General features: G+C 39.7%; 1 protein-coding gene across 1 annotated transcript; it reads left to right on the top strand.

Moving 5' to 3' along the window:
* Positions 1-8,547: 8,547 nt before the first annotated feature.
* On the top strand, positions 8,548-15,936 carry LOC121962612 (cysteine/serine-rich nuclear protein 3-like). The gene is made up of 5 exons (XM_042512824.1): positions 8,548-8,602; positions 11,587-11,757; positions 13,090-13,346; positions 13,610-13,906; positions 14,869-15,936. Exons 2-5 carry the CDS (start codon positions 11,610-11,612, stop codon positions 15,934-15,936), a joined length of 1,770 nt encoding a protein of 589 aa, XP_042368758.1. The 5' UTR covers positions 8,548-8,602; positions 11,587-11,609.
* Positions 15,937-17,200: the final 1,264 nt, after the last annotated feature.

The following is a 17,200-nucleotide window of genomic DNA, read 5'->3' as shown; positions in this document are numbered from 1 at the left end:
AGCGATGCCAACAGGAGGACAATGAAGCATTGATGTCTTAATTACAGCAGAAAAAGGAATAACATGAGTGGAAATATGCATGGCACTGAGTCTCAGCGAGGGACACAGGTGGGAAAACAAACTTGCCAAGTAAGTAATCTGCTTTATGTACTTGGAAGAGTAAATGGATTTTGCAGATTTTCATTTCAAACAAAGTGACATTTATGAGTCCCAAGAAGAATAGTGTTGGCAGTGATCTGTATCTCTCCCTGCCATCATTCTTGTAAGGCCTGAACGGCATGTTGGGCGTCATAGATACCTCTATTTCTTACATGAACTAATACAATAATCTAAAGGACATTATTCTAGCTGAAAAAAATGGCTGTTTTGGGTAAAAATGGAAAGAAAACAGATAGATTATCAAGAAATTATGTAATTATGGCTATGCTTTTGTGCCTCTGAGGTAAAGAAATTCCCTCAATGTATTCTTACCCCCCCCCCCTTCTCTCTCTCACACACACATGCACACACACAGACACACAGAGAAGAGGTCTATGGGGTAGACAGCTAAGCCATTTATCTGGGTCCCTGGGGAAACAATTACACCCCAGCAGGCAGCAGAACCGGACAGCGGCTGGGAATTAATGATGGTCTCATGACTCGAGCCGGAGCAAAAACTTACAGTGAAAGGAGATGGTGTCACTGACCATGACCCCGCTGCTTGCTGGCACCACGGTAAATTACATTAACCACTCTCAGAACTGCTTCATTTCAATCTATATGCGAAACACTAAGCGTGGTATTTCCATAGACTGTATAAAAATAATGCCACCCTGACGTCCCCTTTTGGTTTCCGGATTCCCGTTTTGAAGCCTCCAGTTTGGCATTTTAAATTTCTGGAGCCAAAAGTGACCGTATTTGTATTTATATAAAAATTCTGCCAAATACACTTTTCTTGGATGGGGAAATTATCTATAAAGACCAAAACTGTTTTCGCACCAGGCTGTAGACATGTTTTTTTTCTGCTTCCTTGTGGGAGTCTACGGGGATTGACTCTGTTTCTGAGCCAGCCTCATGTGGTTTAAGGAACTGCAGTTTTTGGCACTTTGGCATTGCAGATTGGGTATTCAAAGTTTATATTCAATTACCAAAGCAAAGTTTTATGTTATGATGATATTATACAACATACCTGTTGGTTTAAAGAAAATATTTGGGCCACAAACTGAAGTGTATTTACACGTCAAGGTATTAACTTGACAGCACAGGTGATGTATGGATGAAACTTGCCTGTGTGCACAACTGATTATCAATTATTGTATAACCTTACTGGAATTAATCAGAAAAGAGAAAAAAAAAAAAACCACTCAGACAATCAAACAAAAATGACCATCATTAAATAAAAAGAGCTATGGACCCTGTGGTGGGTACAACAACATTATTAGGATAAAAAGTAATGTGGGCAGTAGAGTTAACAGTTTGAAACTGAGCATATTGGCTTGATTTCTTTCAAAAAAATATGGGTAATAGGCAACGAGCAATGACAGATGTGACCCAAAAAATTTGCAATAAATGTGTAAAAAGCACAAGAAAATTATCTGAAAATTAATCAAATTAAAAAAAAAATTAAATAAAAAGAAAATCTGGAAAAATTATAATTTTAATAAATTCTCTAACATCATTTTAAAAATAGAATTTTCCCTACCTGTTTTCCCTTGCTTTTTTTCTGGTTTTCATACATATTTTTCCCTTTATAAAAATAATTTTCTAAAATATATGAATTTCTTGCGATTTGTGGAACATTTTTTACCAAGTTGCTCATTGTTTCCCCCACTCCGTGTTTTAAAACGAAATTGCACCAATCTGCTGAGGACTCAAAGGTTTAAATACCTGTGAAAGACGTCAGAAAGCAGCTCCAGGTGAAATATCACCAAAGCGACCAACAACAACATGTATAAACACTATAAACATCACAGCAGCTGCAGCCACAAATACACACACATTAATGCAAAAGTAGAGTTGCACAGATTTTGCACGATGTGCGGTGCACGCGCACAATGTTACGTTACCTAGCAACACTGGTGTTCTTCTCAAGAGAGGGAACTACAACCATCAAAGTGAGTGTGCTGCTGTGCTCACCTGTCTGAACGACGTGATGTTTCTTGTGCGCTGGAAAATCCTCCACAATCTGCTCTGGGTTCAGCTTCTCTGCTCAGTCATTCTCAGTGCATCGTTTAATCCAGTCCACTCAGTCTCTCTGTCCTGCTGAGCTCTGCAGAGTTTTCAGGGTTGTCACACACTCGTCTGGATGCAAAAGTTCCTAAATGAACACAGAAGTCGCTCTTAGAAGACCTATCGTGAGCAATTTAACATTTCGCAGTTAGCCAGATTTGTTTGTTTTGGGTCAATTATTCACTTGGTGCTGCATTAAACCAGTGATTAATTCATGCAGATGCAACCCAATGGCATTATTATTATTAACAATTTTATCAGTCTTAATTATAAATATCCAATAATCATTAATTTTCAGAATTATAACCCTTTAAATGCCATTTTTTCTCATGATGCTGCTATTTTATGAAACAAGGTTAATCATTTTCAACATACTAAATGCAAAGTAGATTTTTTAATTATTATTATAATCTCAGCCTGGGATATGTCAGTGATATGCAGCAACATTAATTGTGCCAGTGCATGTCCTGGATATAGCATGTATTTTCTCCATATGCCAAATATGGTAAAAATGACATCATCAGGTGGAAAATAGTGAAAATTTAAAATTCCAAGGCAAAAGCCCAGAATGACACCCAGAAATAACACAATGCACTGCAGTTTGAATGGGTTTCAATTGTGCATTTTTTTCACTTAAGAGTATGAATGTAATTTTGTATCCGCTGTGTATTTTAGACTTATTGTAAGAGCTGAGCTGTTTAATTCCAAGATTAAACAAAAATTAAACAAAATACACAGCCTTGCCAAAATGTATGCCATATGCATAAACACAGCCAAAATTATTAAAAAAAATTAGAATGACAAGCATGTAAACTGCGCCAAACAGTCCCTAACCGTTAAAATGCTGCCTTTAATCATCAGCAATAACAATATCATATTTTTTCTGATCATGCCTCTAATTTTACTAATCATGGATCTTTGTACATCTTCCAACTCTGATTATAATTAGGAATATCCCTAAATGATGTCCTGACAAACTCGCTAACGTTGTTAGATTATAAGAATGTTGTCGTCATGCAGCAGATGTCAGTCACGTCACTATAATCTCATTTAGTTTCTGCAAATGACACACTGCAGGTCTCTTAAAGGGAGTAATACGAGATTATTATAATGATTACTTTGTCTGCTACTATTTAGGTCTTTTATCCGGCTGATATGAAACACAACAACAAAAGTATGTTGTAATTTATGACGGGATGCTGTGTGGCGTCTTAATAGCCTCGGCCACAGTCGTCACATGTACAGATGGTTGCAGTGTCCTCTGTTGACCTTAAGAGCCACATCAGCACAGACTTTGAAAGGATGCATGAGGGAGTGAAAAGGGTGCTATTTATACATGTTTTCCATCTCAGTATAATATTGGCATTTGATGTAGTTTATAATAAATAGGCCGGCATGGTCAAAACATAATGACGTGTGATAGACAGCTATTTTAATGTCTAATATTTGTCCCCATTGTTCAGATTTCCAAGCGCACACACTGTGTTCTTTCTCTCGCTGCGAAAAAGCAGACCTCTTCCAGCTTTCCCCTCATGCTTCAACGTTAGGAGCTGCCACATCCCAGCCCCCACCTCCCCACAACCCCTCTAGCTGCCTCCTCCTCAAACCCCCCCCCCCTTCCTCCCTCCATCCTCCATCCTCCCTCCCTCTCGTGGCCCGTTGCCATGGAAGCTGATTGGAAGGATCACTCTGACTCTCCAGCACATTGCCACTCCATCCTTGCCAGGAGAAAACAAGCGGATTCAGAGCACAGCACAAACCCAAAAAAAGCCCTCCTCCAGCAGCAAGAGAAGGTCAGGTATTAGTTATTGCAGGTATTAGTTATTGAAAATAACAATGACATATATACTTTAAAAAACAGATTTGTTAATTTTTACTGCAGTAACTTTTGATTTCTCTTCTTAAATGATCAATGCTTAACTTCTAAGATGATCACGTAATAGAAATCAAAAGAAATGAGAAACGTGCATTGATGCGAGCATATTTATTCACACCAAACACTTGATTTATGTTGCGATGTGTTATTTCGCCCTCACGGTCAAGGACATTTTACTCCACGCACCGTTAGCTCCATCCAACAGCAAACAGCAGCCTGACAGCTTCAGTACTTTTTAATTACCCTTTCAGCTAATAAATGAAGCTCCCCACTGCAGAGAGAAACAACAAGAATCAGCTGTTGCGGATCTTAATGCGCTGTAATTATGTTCCACCTGACAGATGTGCATCCAACAATCATATATGGGCTTTTCTGCTTATCACAATACATCAGCTCGGTTTATTATGAATATATTCTGAAGTGGTGTGTGACACTAACGCACCGATTACATTCTATTTTAGTACAAAGCTGTAAAGCTAATTGAAGAACCCAGATGCTTCTTGTGAGTCCATATTTCCCACTTCCTCTGTGCTGCGATTGAAAGAGAAAATGTCTTCCTGACAGATGAATCATTTTAACGCACTCTCCCTCTGTGTGTGTGTGTGTGTGTGTGTGTGTGTGTGTGTGTGTGTGTACTCATGTGTGTACAGTACATACAAACTCAAGGCTAAGGCTCCAGGTAGCTTTAGTTCTGATATTTTTCAACCCAAGCATGACTATAATGGGAAGATGGAACATTCAGGGTCTGGCATTGCTATAGCAACAATATTTAGGGGCTTGTGGGAAGGTGTTCAGCGCTTAATAAGACAGTTTTGAAAGATATGTAGTTTATGTCGATTGTAATCTGTTAAAGCACTAGGGCTTGGTTATGTGGAGAAAATAGAACATCATGATATTCTTAATCAAATACCTAGATATCAATTTTGGGATGATATTGTTAAGTTGAGTATCGTCGTTTTCGCAAAGTATTTACACAATGACGTTTTTTAATAAGTAATCATCAGTAATATGGATAAAAGTGGACTAATTGGGTAAGGACAAATAATTGAAAAGCTAGAACAGTCTGCTAAGTTTAATGACTTTATTGTATTGCAGCATTTAAAAATAGGAAAAGACAACATTTACAATATTACCATATCCAAAATATCTTATGCCACATCACCATAAAGTCGAAATACTCTATTTATAACCTATATTTATTGATCTATTTATCAATTTATTTAGTTATACTGATATATATTGGCCCATATAAACAAATGTTGCCTTTTTTTAGACTAATTTAGATTGGGGTTCATTTTAGACCTAATTTGACCAACCTGTTCTCATTTCCAGGTCGCCAAATATGCTTTGTCACGCCCCTGGCACACTATAGTGTCTGTATGTAACTCACAGCAGCCTTGTGGGTGAAAAATGTTGTAATGCTTGGTAAATGTTGTTAGATAGACAAAGAAGTACTTAGAAAAAAGCACACAGTTTGGTTAAAAATAAGCACGTTTGTTAGGGTGCAACAGTCTTTTTCTGTTTGACGTAACTACAACATTGTGCTAAAATAACATTGACTTTTGGTTTCACACGGGACACAAACAGCTGTCTCTTGACTAAAAGTCCCATGTTTGTTTAACACATCCATAACTCTCCCTCTAAACCTGCAGACTTTCTCGCTTTTAACAACATCAGCTGCTGTCAGCGTAAAATATTGTTTTTCTGATTAACAGTTTGTATTGCTTTTACAATACACAACAAAATGGGAATGAGTGCGCATAAGTATTGACCAAATTGAGTTGATAATTGATTAATGATGTTTTTTAACTCATCATGTCAGTGTAGTCGTTTAAGACACTTGTGTTGATTCATCTCTGTTGAACGCATACGGTGCACGGTGAAACACCTGGATATTCCATGTGTGCATCTGAACACGTGAAAAGAGGCAGTGAGTCATCACCACTGAGCAAAAAAGACAGCTTTTTCTAATTTCAGTCAATGCCATGTCTCATGCTGTCTTAAAATAACTGACTGAGAGATTTAAGCTAAAAAGTGACACAGCACTTAGATGGTATATTTAATCAGCCACTGTGACACGTGAGCATGGGACGGCTGTGATCATGGAAACTGTGTGTGACTTCTGCTGGTTCACTCCTGTTGTGCATGTTGTGCTTCTTATTGTGTTTTTAATTGACATCTGTCTGCAAGCATGTCTGACTGCGCTGTCTCTGCATGTGCACTGTATGATCAGAACATGAAACTTCAAGTACTGTTTGACTTTATGATCGTAAAAATATCTATTGTGATAAACTGACATCTCGCTTATTCAAATATTCCACATAGCAAACGTGGTGATAGCTAAACAGTAGCAAACGTTAGACTTGCAGAGTCGCAGTAACTGCCATCTCATCTTTTGAATCTTGCAGAATTTATGGGACGTGGTCGTGCAATGCAAAAATATATCTAATTGACAGAGTATACTGAAAATAAATTGGTCTAGGGTGAAAAATTTTACTCTCAAAAAATGTTGCCAAACTAGGAATTTCCCACCCAATTAAGCAATTTATAGATTATGGATGGATTACATCAGTTAAAATTGGGTGGGTTGACAAAATATTCGCCTGGTTTTTCATACCAGGCCAATATTTGCAATTTGAACCAACCTGGCAACGTTGCCAAAGGGCTACTTGAAAAACCAAAGTCTTGCCTGTTGGCCTCCAGCTGCTCAGAGCTGATCTGAGCAACAATATACATACAAACAATATGTCTGTAGGCCTCCCAATATCCTACATATTTGTGAGTTCAGGTGCAGCTTATAAAGCTAAAAATATAAGCTTATTGCTTACCAGTGGTTCCTGGGAACTTCTATGTCCGCATTTGGCTACCTGATGGCGCTCAGACTGCTCGGCTCTGATTGGTCGACATCATTCAGGCCTGGGGGATTCTTGCAAATGCCATTCGGAGCACTAGAAGGAGCCAGAGAAACATGGTGATCACAGATGATCCGTCTCATGTACTTCTACTACTAGATATAGTGACAGTTGGAGAAAATATTCAAGTTATTTTTATACAAGTTTCCTACTGCGGCTTTATTTCCTGTGAACTTCGTAAGTGATCATCATACTTTTTTTTAAACAAACTAGATAAAAAAAGTTGCTACATCGACATAACAAATCACGACTGAACCTTTACGTCTTGAACAGCGCACTCTGAAAACATTTATGAACCTCTGACCAAACTTCAGCTGACTCTGTATGGAAAAAGGAAATATGTCTTGTGACCAGAACTGATGTATTTTAATTTTTCGTTTTATTATTTTGTCATTTCATTTATTTATTCGTTCAATATTAAATAGTTTATTCATTTATTTTTTTGCCCTTATAATCGTTTTGTGTAACTATACTCTTTTTTCTGTTTGTCAAGTGTTAAATATTGAAAATAATAAAGACATAATTGAAAAAAAGTGGCTACATACTGTTTTCCTTTTGAATATCATAAAGACGACTGAAATGCAAAGTGGAGGATCTGCATTTCTTTTGTATTATTTAAGTTTTAGGGCAATGAGGCTTAAAAGCATAAAATGAATTTATTACAGAGTTTACAGGCCAGCCTAAAAACCTTAAAACCCTGTTTTTCAAATGTAATGCTTCTGCAGTCACAGATGTATTTTCCCTTAGATGAATATCAGCGACCTTCACTACATTCAGAATTATTTTCAACATTTCCAAGTCGTTGTCTCTGTTTCCTGTGATCTATTTGTCTCTGCTCTTAATTTAAATTTCAGATTAGCTTTATGGAGACTAAAAGAAGCAAAGTAACAAAGGAAAAAGCATTTGCACTATAAACACTAAGAAATGTGAGAACTATAATATTCTGCGGGGGTGAAAACAATCAGATATCCCCGTTGGCATCAGGTAAAAAAAATCCCACTTGTCTTTGTTTTAATTGTAGGAAATATTGCTTGTATATACTTCTCCTGAAGACTGAGGAAAAAGAGGTGTTTCTCACACAGAATCCACACTTTCCACCCCCAACCCATCCTATTCACCACCACATCCACTACCCACCACCCCCCCCCCCTCTCTGTGATCTCGGAGGGCTTGCTTCACCTCAGTCAAGCTCCAGCGCTCCAGCCGGCAGCAGCATCGAGCTAACAAGTCTTTGTGAGGAGAGAGAGGGAGAGAGAGAGAGAGAGAGAGAGAGGGGGAGGGAGAAAGGAGTGCAGAGCAGGAGAGAATCAGACAGTGAGAGACTTGACAGTGGGAGAATAGGATGAGGGTGCAGAGGGAGGACGCATAAGATAGTGACAGAGGCAGAGGTGTTCAGTGTTGCACAATAGTGCCAGAGGCTGCTGGAAAGAGAGAAAGAGAGAGAGAGAGAGAGAGAGAGAGAGAGAGAGAGAAAGCAGGCATCATGGCAGCGCTCACTGCATCATCACGACACATGGGGATGTTTGGCTGCTGCTGGTGAACACTGTGTGATGCAGAGGAGAGAGTCGAGGACTTCCTGGAAACCAAAGGCAAGCCGAGGAAACAGGTCAGTGTCGGTCACTCACACAGAGCCCTCCTGCACGCAGCAGCGCAGGTACTGAGAGATCTCAACACGTCACTGGATGATGCTGATTTACATTTGTCAATAAGAATTCCCCTGTTTGTGTTTGGGATGGGGACATGCATGGGGAGTGGGAGGTTGCGCATGCATGTAGACACGTGAGCGGGGTTGTGTGTGTGTGTGTGTGCAGGTTTTGTGCTCTAAATGAGCTCGCCCAGGGACGTTTAGGTTAAAGAGGCGAGAAAAACTGCAACATCCTCTGTGACATCAAATACATGGAGATGTGTTACGTAGAATGATGTGTTTAGTGGTTTTTTTTTCTTCTTCAGATCTTTCGGGTTTTACAGTTTTTTTTTCCTGAAAAGCAGCAAGCTGGAGTGTAGGACTAAACACCTGGGAGGCTGGAGATAGAGAATAAAGAAAAAGGGAAGTAATAATAATGGGAAATAATACGAAAAGAAGGATAGGAATTTAAAAAATGAAGATAAGGCAGTATAAGACATGGCACAGAAATTGTATTGCAGTAGGTAGTAAGAGAAGGGAGACAAAGCCTGAGGAAACGCTTGGCCCAGCATCCAGCTCTGCTGCATATGATGTAATCCTCCACCAGTCCAAGCAGTCGGCTCAACAGTTTTAACAAATTTGAAATTTAAGTATCAACAAAGTGCACAGGGCTAAAGACACACTCCTCATTATCAGCGGTGTTTTTTGAAGCGTGGGGAAGAACTTACCATGTGTGCAAATCACCTCTTATCAGAAGTGTTAGCGCACTTTCAATTTTCCACAAAAGCAACCAATACAAAACATCAGTTAATCAAAATCTTAATGAGAGCAGCACTTCATTTGACACGAGACTTTTGAAGCTGCACAAAGTTTGGCAAGGTTGCCTAATCACACACACACACACACACACACACACACACACACAACACACAACAGTTTGGTGCCAAGTTTTGCATAACACATCCAAAATTAATCCTTTGAATCCTGAACAAATTGGCTTAATTTCTGTCAAAAACATGGGATGAAGGCCATGAGCAAAGAAAGGACCTAAAAATTTGCAATTTTTTTTTGATGAAGTACAATAAAAGGACCTGAAAATCAGTAAATAAATAAATAAAAGATTTTAAAAAATGTAATTAACTGGTAAAAGTGCTTAAAAATATAATAATTCTGTAATACTATTTTCTTAATCTACTCATTTCGATTTCAATTTATTCATTTTTTTTTTACCACGTTTGCTTTTTTTTTTTTTTTTTTTTTTTTAAAGAAATCACAGCATTTCGCTCAGGGTTCGAAGGTTCACATACTTGTGGAAGGCGTCTAAAAGCAGCACAAGGAAAGTGATGTTTTGTCAAGGGTTAAACAGACTTCCCTACAAAACAGGGCCAAAATTAAATAATTAACAATGTGAGGGAACATCTCCCATCAACACCTTTTGTGACTCAACCTTTGAATGGGGTCTGGGTGAATTACATGTTTAGGAACTCAACAGCTACGATGAATATTTCAGAGAAATGTGTCATTTTAGGGAGGCAGCATGTGACTGAGGGCTGCACAGGAGAAGCGTACAAACGATGACTTTTTTATGACATAATATTATTTATAAAAAAACTGGAGCAACTGTCGGTGATATAGCTTTCGTGACGCTCAAATTACATTCTAGTTTTCTTATTTTTTCATAGATTTTAAAGTAACAAAACAGAGAGGCAGTACAGTGGTTGACAGTGATCGCTCCGACCCACAGCAGTCGAGCGACGGCTGCTGCTGGGGTACGGCAACACCACCTGGACAAACCACATGCAGAACTGCAGAACACCGTGAAACTAGGACTGGAGGATATAAGATTTGCAATTTGTTTGTTTATTTATGATTCTGATTAAATTTTCAATGATTATTTTGGACTGCGGTGCATCGTTTCCTTGTAGTAAACCTTTTTTTCTCCTTTATTTTTTTATCAATATATACCATAGGCATTTTTAACATATATCAATATTGGAGGATGTGTGTCCCCTTCAATATATATTAATTACTGCAAAGCTTCAAAATATGTTTTTGAGCTGTTACCAAGCTCACTTCTAAAAAAGCAAATCCCGTGCATACCAAACTACAATTTTCTAAAAACATAAAATCAAATGCTTCACTTATATTTCACCTCCTTTTCGCTGCTTGCACTGTGATAATACTTTGCGAGTTTATTACAAAGGTTTGTTTTAAATGCTGCATAATTCGGTTTCAGTTCTGTGCATGGAGTTGTCCAGTCGGTGTAATAAATGAAATGGGATAAAGATAAATAAAAAGGGGAAAATGGGTAATCCAGTCACAGAATGGCTTGAGGATGACAGGCTCTGTTGCATCAACACTGTGAGGGATTCATCGCGTATACAGCACATTATTATTCCTTTTGCCTGAGCTTAAAAGAGTGCTTTGGAACCACAACAAACATTGCTTTATTTCTAAGTAATTATCAGTCATTTTTGGAGTCCTTTGCGTTGCCGCATCAAGGTTTTTCTTTCTAAACAAGTCACATTAACTCTGTGGCTACACAGTTGATAATCTGTATGAAATGTCAGCATTTCACAAGACCTTGCTCGTCAGAATTCGAACATTGGCGATTCAAGAGACAGTAGAGGACAGAATAACTAAGATGTCACTGTCGGGTAATTTCCAGTTTTCCATGTGCTAGAGAGCTTCACTCGATTTTGAGGAGGCCATCTGAAGAAATAAGCCGTGTCGCAGCAAGCTTGAAGTCAACTTTGAAAAAATATGGTGTAAAAAAAAACTGCGATAACTTTTAATTGTGGCCACTTGGAAATTGAAGAAATAGTCTGATAACATGTTAAGAAATAGTTGCATTCATCTGAAGTCATGTTTCTGCCCACCTGATGACTCTTTTAGCTCAAACTATTATTATCATCATCGTTATTATTTGACCCGTTATCTTACCTTCATCTTTGTCCTTTGTGCAGGTGTGACCAGCAGAAGGAGCCACATGATGAGTGGGATCCTGAAGAGGAAGCTTGAAGAGGGCCCGTCTCCTTACTTGTCCCTGCAGGGCTCTGATGATGAAGTTTCCTGCAGCGACAGCGGCAACAGCAGCGATAGTCTCAACCACCCCGTCCCCTCTGGCCTGCTGGACTGTAAGATCACATCACCACACTGTAACTGTCAGCAGCTCCGGCTGCTATGTTGTGGTACACTGAGGGGAGCAGCATTTCTGTAGTGTCATTTTAACAAGAACATTGAGAAGGATAAACAATTCAAAACTCTGTGGAATTGACCAAAAAATAGACAAAAAAGGTGGAACCACCATGTCTCAAAATTAGCAATATGTGAAGAAGGAAAGGATGGTTACTGTACGGGTCATTTGGGAATTTTTATGCATACCTATCGGCATTTAATGTTATTACAGTATGCACCAGAAATATGCAGTTTTGAATGTCAAGAAATCTTTTCTTTCCAAGTGGCCCTCAAGCAAATGTTCCAACAGGTCTGAGTATAAAGAGTTTCTAAAACGTGATCTCCCTCATTACCGATTTGAGTCAAGTACGATCTAAAACCTTATAATCATCCGATTTCAGTCTGGTTTTAGCTTGTTTTATAGAACATAAACAGCTTCTATTGTGGTCACCAATGATTTACGCCTTTAATCTGACTCTGGTTGCTGCTACATTTTAAATTTTACATCACTTTTCTCTCGCCATCTACAACGTTTTGTTGGACAAATTTATTAGAATGACTTTCGGTCACTATTTGCTTTCATGTAAAAAAGTTAGTTTCCTGAAAATTTTGAGAAGTCAGATTTCAATATTATAGCTTTAACTTAACTTAAAATTTTAAGGCAGCTTTTCAACTTTTTTAAGTTGATTTTTTTTTTTTTTTTAACAGTGCATTTTATGGAAATTTTACACTAAATTCCAGCTCTATGCTGATGAAGTGTCAATGCTTTCTTGTTACATCTGTCAGAAATGAAGAGGCGGTGAGTTCTTTATATTATGTTGACTTAATAAATATCTCCTTCCTTATATCTCAGTACTTTAGTGAATTTGGCAGCTGCTCTATTATGATTAGTTGTTTTTGCTGCTAAGAAAGAAAAAAAACGCTCATTACATGTGCAGTTAAGAGTGCATGTAATGAGATGAGGTAACGTTTGAAAGGAAAAATAACATTTTTATTTTTAAGAATAAAAAGCTAAATTCATAGGAATCATAACACACTCTACAGCCTCACTTGATCTGACATGACTAGTAGCACATGATGGCCAGTTTTAACTATTATTAGCAAATTTTAGCAGTAAAAGTATATCAGTATCACAGATATCACTTCACTTTGTTGACTTTGAATCTTCTTTGAATCTATGTTTTAAACATTTACCATTATCTTGTAATATTACTCAAGTCTGAGCACAAGTTATAGCATGTCACGGCTCTTTTTTCACTCAGTATATTTCCACCTCTCTGTTTATACCTCAGCCACTCTCCAGCAGCAGTCAAAGCGACTGCGGGGCCGCAACGTGCACTTTGAAAGCGTGACAGTCTACTACTTTAACCGTAGACAGGGCTTCACCAGCGTGCCCACGCAGGGTGGCAGCACCTTGGGGATGTCACCGCGTCACAGCGGGGTGAAGCGTTTCACACTGAGGGAGTTTGCCATGGAGCAGAAACGGAGCCACCGGAACATGCTGAGAGATCATCTCAAAGAGGAGAAACTCAACGCAGTCAAACTCAAAGTCAGTGGGTCGACTCAGTGCAGCCTCTGTAACTTCAAAATGTTCCACATATCAGTTTCTTCACATTCATTTTTGCTCTATAATGGAATAGTTTCCTTTCAAATATCAAACTGGTTACTCATATGTCAGGGCATTAATAGTCTACATTATGCAAGTTCTTTCACTAAATGGGTTTCTCACATATAATTATCCAGAGAGTCGAAATGTATGTGTAGGTGTTTATGGTCCAGTTTTAATTTCACTTACTTTTTTTCTTGTTCCAGCTGACTAAGAATGGCACTGTGTCATCAGTGGAGGCGGATAACCTGACGCTGGACGACATCTCCGAAGACGACCTGGATGTGGACAACACGGAGGTGGACGATTACTTCTTCCTGCAGCCTCTGACTACCAGGAGGCGCCGCATCCTTCTCCGTTCCTCCGGGGTTCGGCGCATTGACGTGGAGGAGAAGCACGAGCTGCGAGCCCTCCGCATGTCCCGAGAGGAGTGTGGGTGCCGCTGCCGGGGGATATGCGACCCGGAGACCTGTGCTTGCAGCCTGGCCGGCATTAAGTGCCAGGTAAATGGAACTGTGGTGAGGCCCATCTATAATACTAAAGTGTTTTTCATGTCTCTCTGTGCAGTAGAACTTCTCTAAAGTCATGCTGGAGTCAAACAGACATACAGGAGGTTTACTCGGGGTGGGATGGGCCACTATTTAAAACGGCCGATGTTTGCCTCTTGGCTGGAAAAGTCTCTAGTGTGCTGTCTGTGCCCAATGATGCTGAAGATACGAAGAACTTTTTTTTTTGGTTTAATGCGCCACTGAGCAACTTTCATAAGACTTTGTAAATTCATGGTACGTACAGTGCTCCATCACTGTGGCTAGCTGATTTGTAAAATCATAATGTTGCTGTGGAATTAGAGGCTCGTTTTAAATTTTTACATTAGAATTTTTAAAAAGTCCCTAATGGGCTTCCATACTCAGTCTCATTATAGTGTGTATTATCTTATAAAACACATGTTTGAAATTAAATTGTACTTTAAAGATATTAAGAATACAGTAAGTGGTGCTGTCTACAATTTCCCAAAGGGCCTGTAGTGCCAAGCCTCTGAAAACCTGACTGCATCAGTGCACACCACCTCTCATCTTACAGAAATTGTCTGGTGAAAATCTAATATTCCAAATATGTTTAAAAATGTAAAAATGTTCAGAATCTCGCAGCCTCGTTTTTGGGCTTACGCATTAAGAATTTATCCCCAAGGTTTGGGAGGATGTTTTTTTATCCAAATGATGATAAGCCTCGAAGATAATGTAACCTCTACTTGAACTTTAACTATCCAAATCAATTTTAGTTTAGATTTTCAGGGTATTTAGTAAATGAAGTTCTACTGCATTACGGTGTGTAATCATATACATGAAACACCCACAGTGGAATCTGCATTTTCGTCTCAAGCATGACCAGCTATGATTGGCAGCTGAATTCATCTTTTCTGTCACGACAGTTCAACTCTGGTGGATTCAATTTTCTTTGTCCTCAGGTGGACCGCATGTCCTTCCCCTGTGGCTGCACAAAAGAAGGCTGCAGCAACAACACGGGGCGCCTGGAGTTCAACCCGGTCCGGGTGCGCACCCACTTCCTGCACACCATCATGAAGCTGGAGCTGGAGAAGAGCCGCGAGGAGCAGCAGCAGCAGCATCAGCAGCAACCGGAGCAGCAGCTTGTAACCAATGGCAACGGTTACCATGGCGACTCCTCCTTGGTCCAGCAGCAGCAGCAGCAGCAGCAGCAGCCGCCGAACCTGCAGTTCCCATTGATGAGTGGCACGCCGCACATTCCCATCATGCACCTCCAGAACACAGGCGATTCACATCTAGATGAAGAGGAGGAAGAGGAAGAAGAGGAGGAGGATGATGAGGAGGATGAGGATGATGAGGCATATGAGGAAGACGAGGATGGCAGCAGTGTTTGCAGCGGGCTGTCGGACTGCAGCACACACAGCTTGGAAACAATAGACCCCGAGGAGGAAGAAGAAGAAGAGGAGGACGAGGAGGATGAGGAGGATGAAGATGATGAGGAGGAGGAAGATGAGGATGAGGAGGAAGATTGGGATTTGCACGGAACGAGTCCTCCGCCCTACTCTGTCCCACTTCCCTCTGTGCTGAGTTACTCCAATAACACACTCATGAGCCTCAGTAACCCCTTTCACAACGCTCCCTCCATGCAGCATTATCAAATAGACAGCTCTGTAAATGACACTCCTGCTTTCCTCAGTGAAAATGTCACCGTCGCCCCAACGCTCCCCACAGTAGAGACGGCATTAGAGTCTGACATAACTCCTGAACTGCGCCGCAAAACTGAGCAGCAGAGCATTCCCTGCCATTTCCCCGACCCCACAGAGTCCCTCCAAACTTGCTCACATGTAGACACCCGTGAGAGTAACACTGCCCCTGCTGGTGCAGCCGAGGAACAGCCGCTCTCCACAGACCTCCAGAACAATCCAGACCACCATGACTCACAGACTGAGGCTTCACTCGTGTCTGCGGAGCTGACAAAGGAGCAACCAGGACTGCATGATCAAATCACAGACACGTCAGAGAGCACCTGATGATTCAAACGCTTTAGAGAGGGATCCCTTAATAAATATTTGGAAATCTTTATTCAAGAATTGTGACCTTCAAATATCTGTTTGATTTATTCTTGATAAGTGCACTTCCAAAGACAGAATGAGTCACAAAGATTTTGACACAGAAAGCTCAAAGAGGTGATCTAATTTTAACTTAATTTGTCTCTAAACCTTTCTAAAATATTTGGTTTAGACTATTAAACTTTCAACAAAGCTCTGTAAAACAGTGTTTCTGTATGTAAGTATATGGAGTATAATTTACGCCCTCTTTCAAGGTCATTGCAGCATGTTTTCTGGTTGTGACCGGCACTAATGACAAATCAAGATTTTGAGGTGCTGGTTTTGTTTCACTATTTTCCATTGTGCTGGTGTCTCATGGTTGCTGCTAATTGTTCTGAAATGCCTGTCTGTGTAGCATGTGTTCAGTTTACCTGAGATGTTTCAAGGCTTAACACAAACTGTAAAATGATAAATGATGTCACTGGCAAAACACTGGCATTTATATGGATCACTACCAACACATAAATCTGTTTTAATTCATACAAAAGGCCTTTTCTTGTTCACTTTTTTTGTGCTCATATTTTAGCTTCGCTAACAGCATGTCTTTGGTCCAGACAACTATGATTTGCCAAGAAATGATGGACTTTTTTGTCATATTTACTGAAACTGTCTTGTCCTGACAGTAGTACATGTGCAGAAGAGGACTGTCTAAAAGAATTACTTGAGTTCTGAGTTTGAAGTTATATTTATGATACCTGCAAATGCCTTTGTGGGGTGTACGAGGAACCAGATGATCATGTTTTTTAATTAATTTATTTTTTACAGATTATCTGTCTAATGTCAGTCTGTTCTTATCTGAAGTCATCAAATACCACCGCTTTGACAATGCTTTTGGCGTATGATCCAGATGCCAGAAGCTACCATTCGCATCAGCAAGATACACCCCTGGAAGACATCAGCAGATTTTACCAGACAAAACCTGTCGCGTCCACATGATACACCACAAAACAGCATCAGGTTAAAACGCTGCCGGCAGCAATGTAATATTAGTGGCATTCTGGAACCTGAACAGCAGACGCAGAGAGTGATATGTAGACACGGAAATCCACCACAAAGTGGCAATATGTGACAACTTGGGATGAGAATATTTTGCTCATGTAGCTACAACTGAGAGAGTGACAGCTTCAGCAAATATGACAGTTATTTTGTAAAAGTTTCCTACTGAAAAGCTATTTGCAATGCAGAG

The sequence above is a fragment of the Plectropomus leopardus genome, chromosome 24 (assembly GCF_008729295.1).
Source record: "Plectropomus leopardus isolate mb chromosome 24, YSFRI_Pleo_2.0, whole genome shotgun sequence".
In the NCBI taxonomy this organism is placed as follows: Eukaryota; Metazoa; Chordata; class Actinopteri; order Perciformes; family Serranidae; genus Plectropomus; species Plectropomus leopardus.
The sequence above is the reverse complement of the archived record's forward strand: the minus strand, read 5'-3'. Positions and strand labels throughout refer to the sequence as shown.

What these genes read in the sequence shown, in the direction of transcription:
- LOC121962612 (XM_042512824.1), top strand. Translation starts at nt 11,610, where the DNA reads ATGATGAGTGGGATCCTGAAGAGGAAGCTTGAAGAGGGCCCGTCTCCT. An exon ending in TCAACGCAGTCAAACTCAAA is followed by an intron (nt 13,347 to 13,609) that starts GTCAGTGGGTCG and finishes TTCTTGTTCCAG; the next exon opens with CTGACTAAGAATGGCACTGT. An exon ending in TGGCCGGCATTAAGTGCCAG is followed by an intron (nt 13,907 to 14,868) that starts GTAAATGGAACT and finishes CTTTGTCCTCAG; the next exon opens with GTGGACCGCATGTCCTTCCC.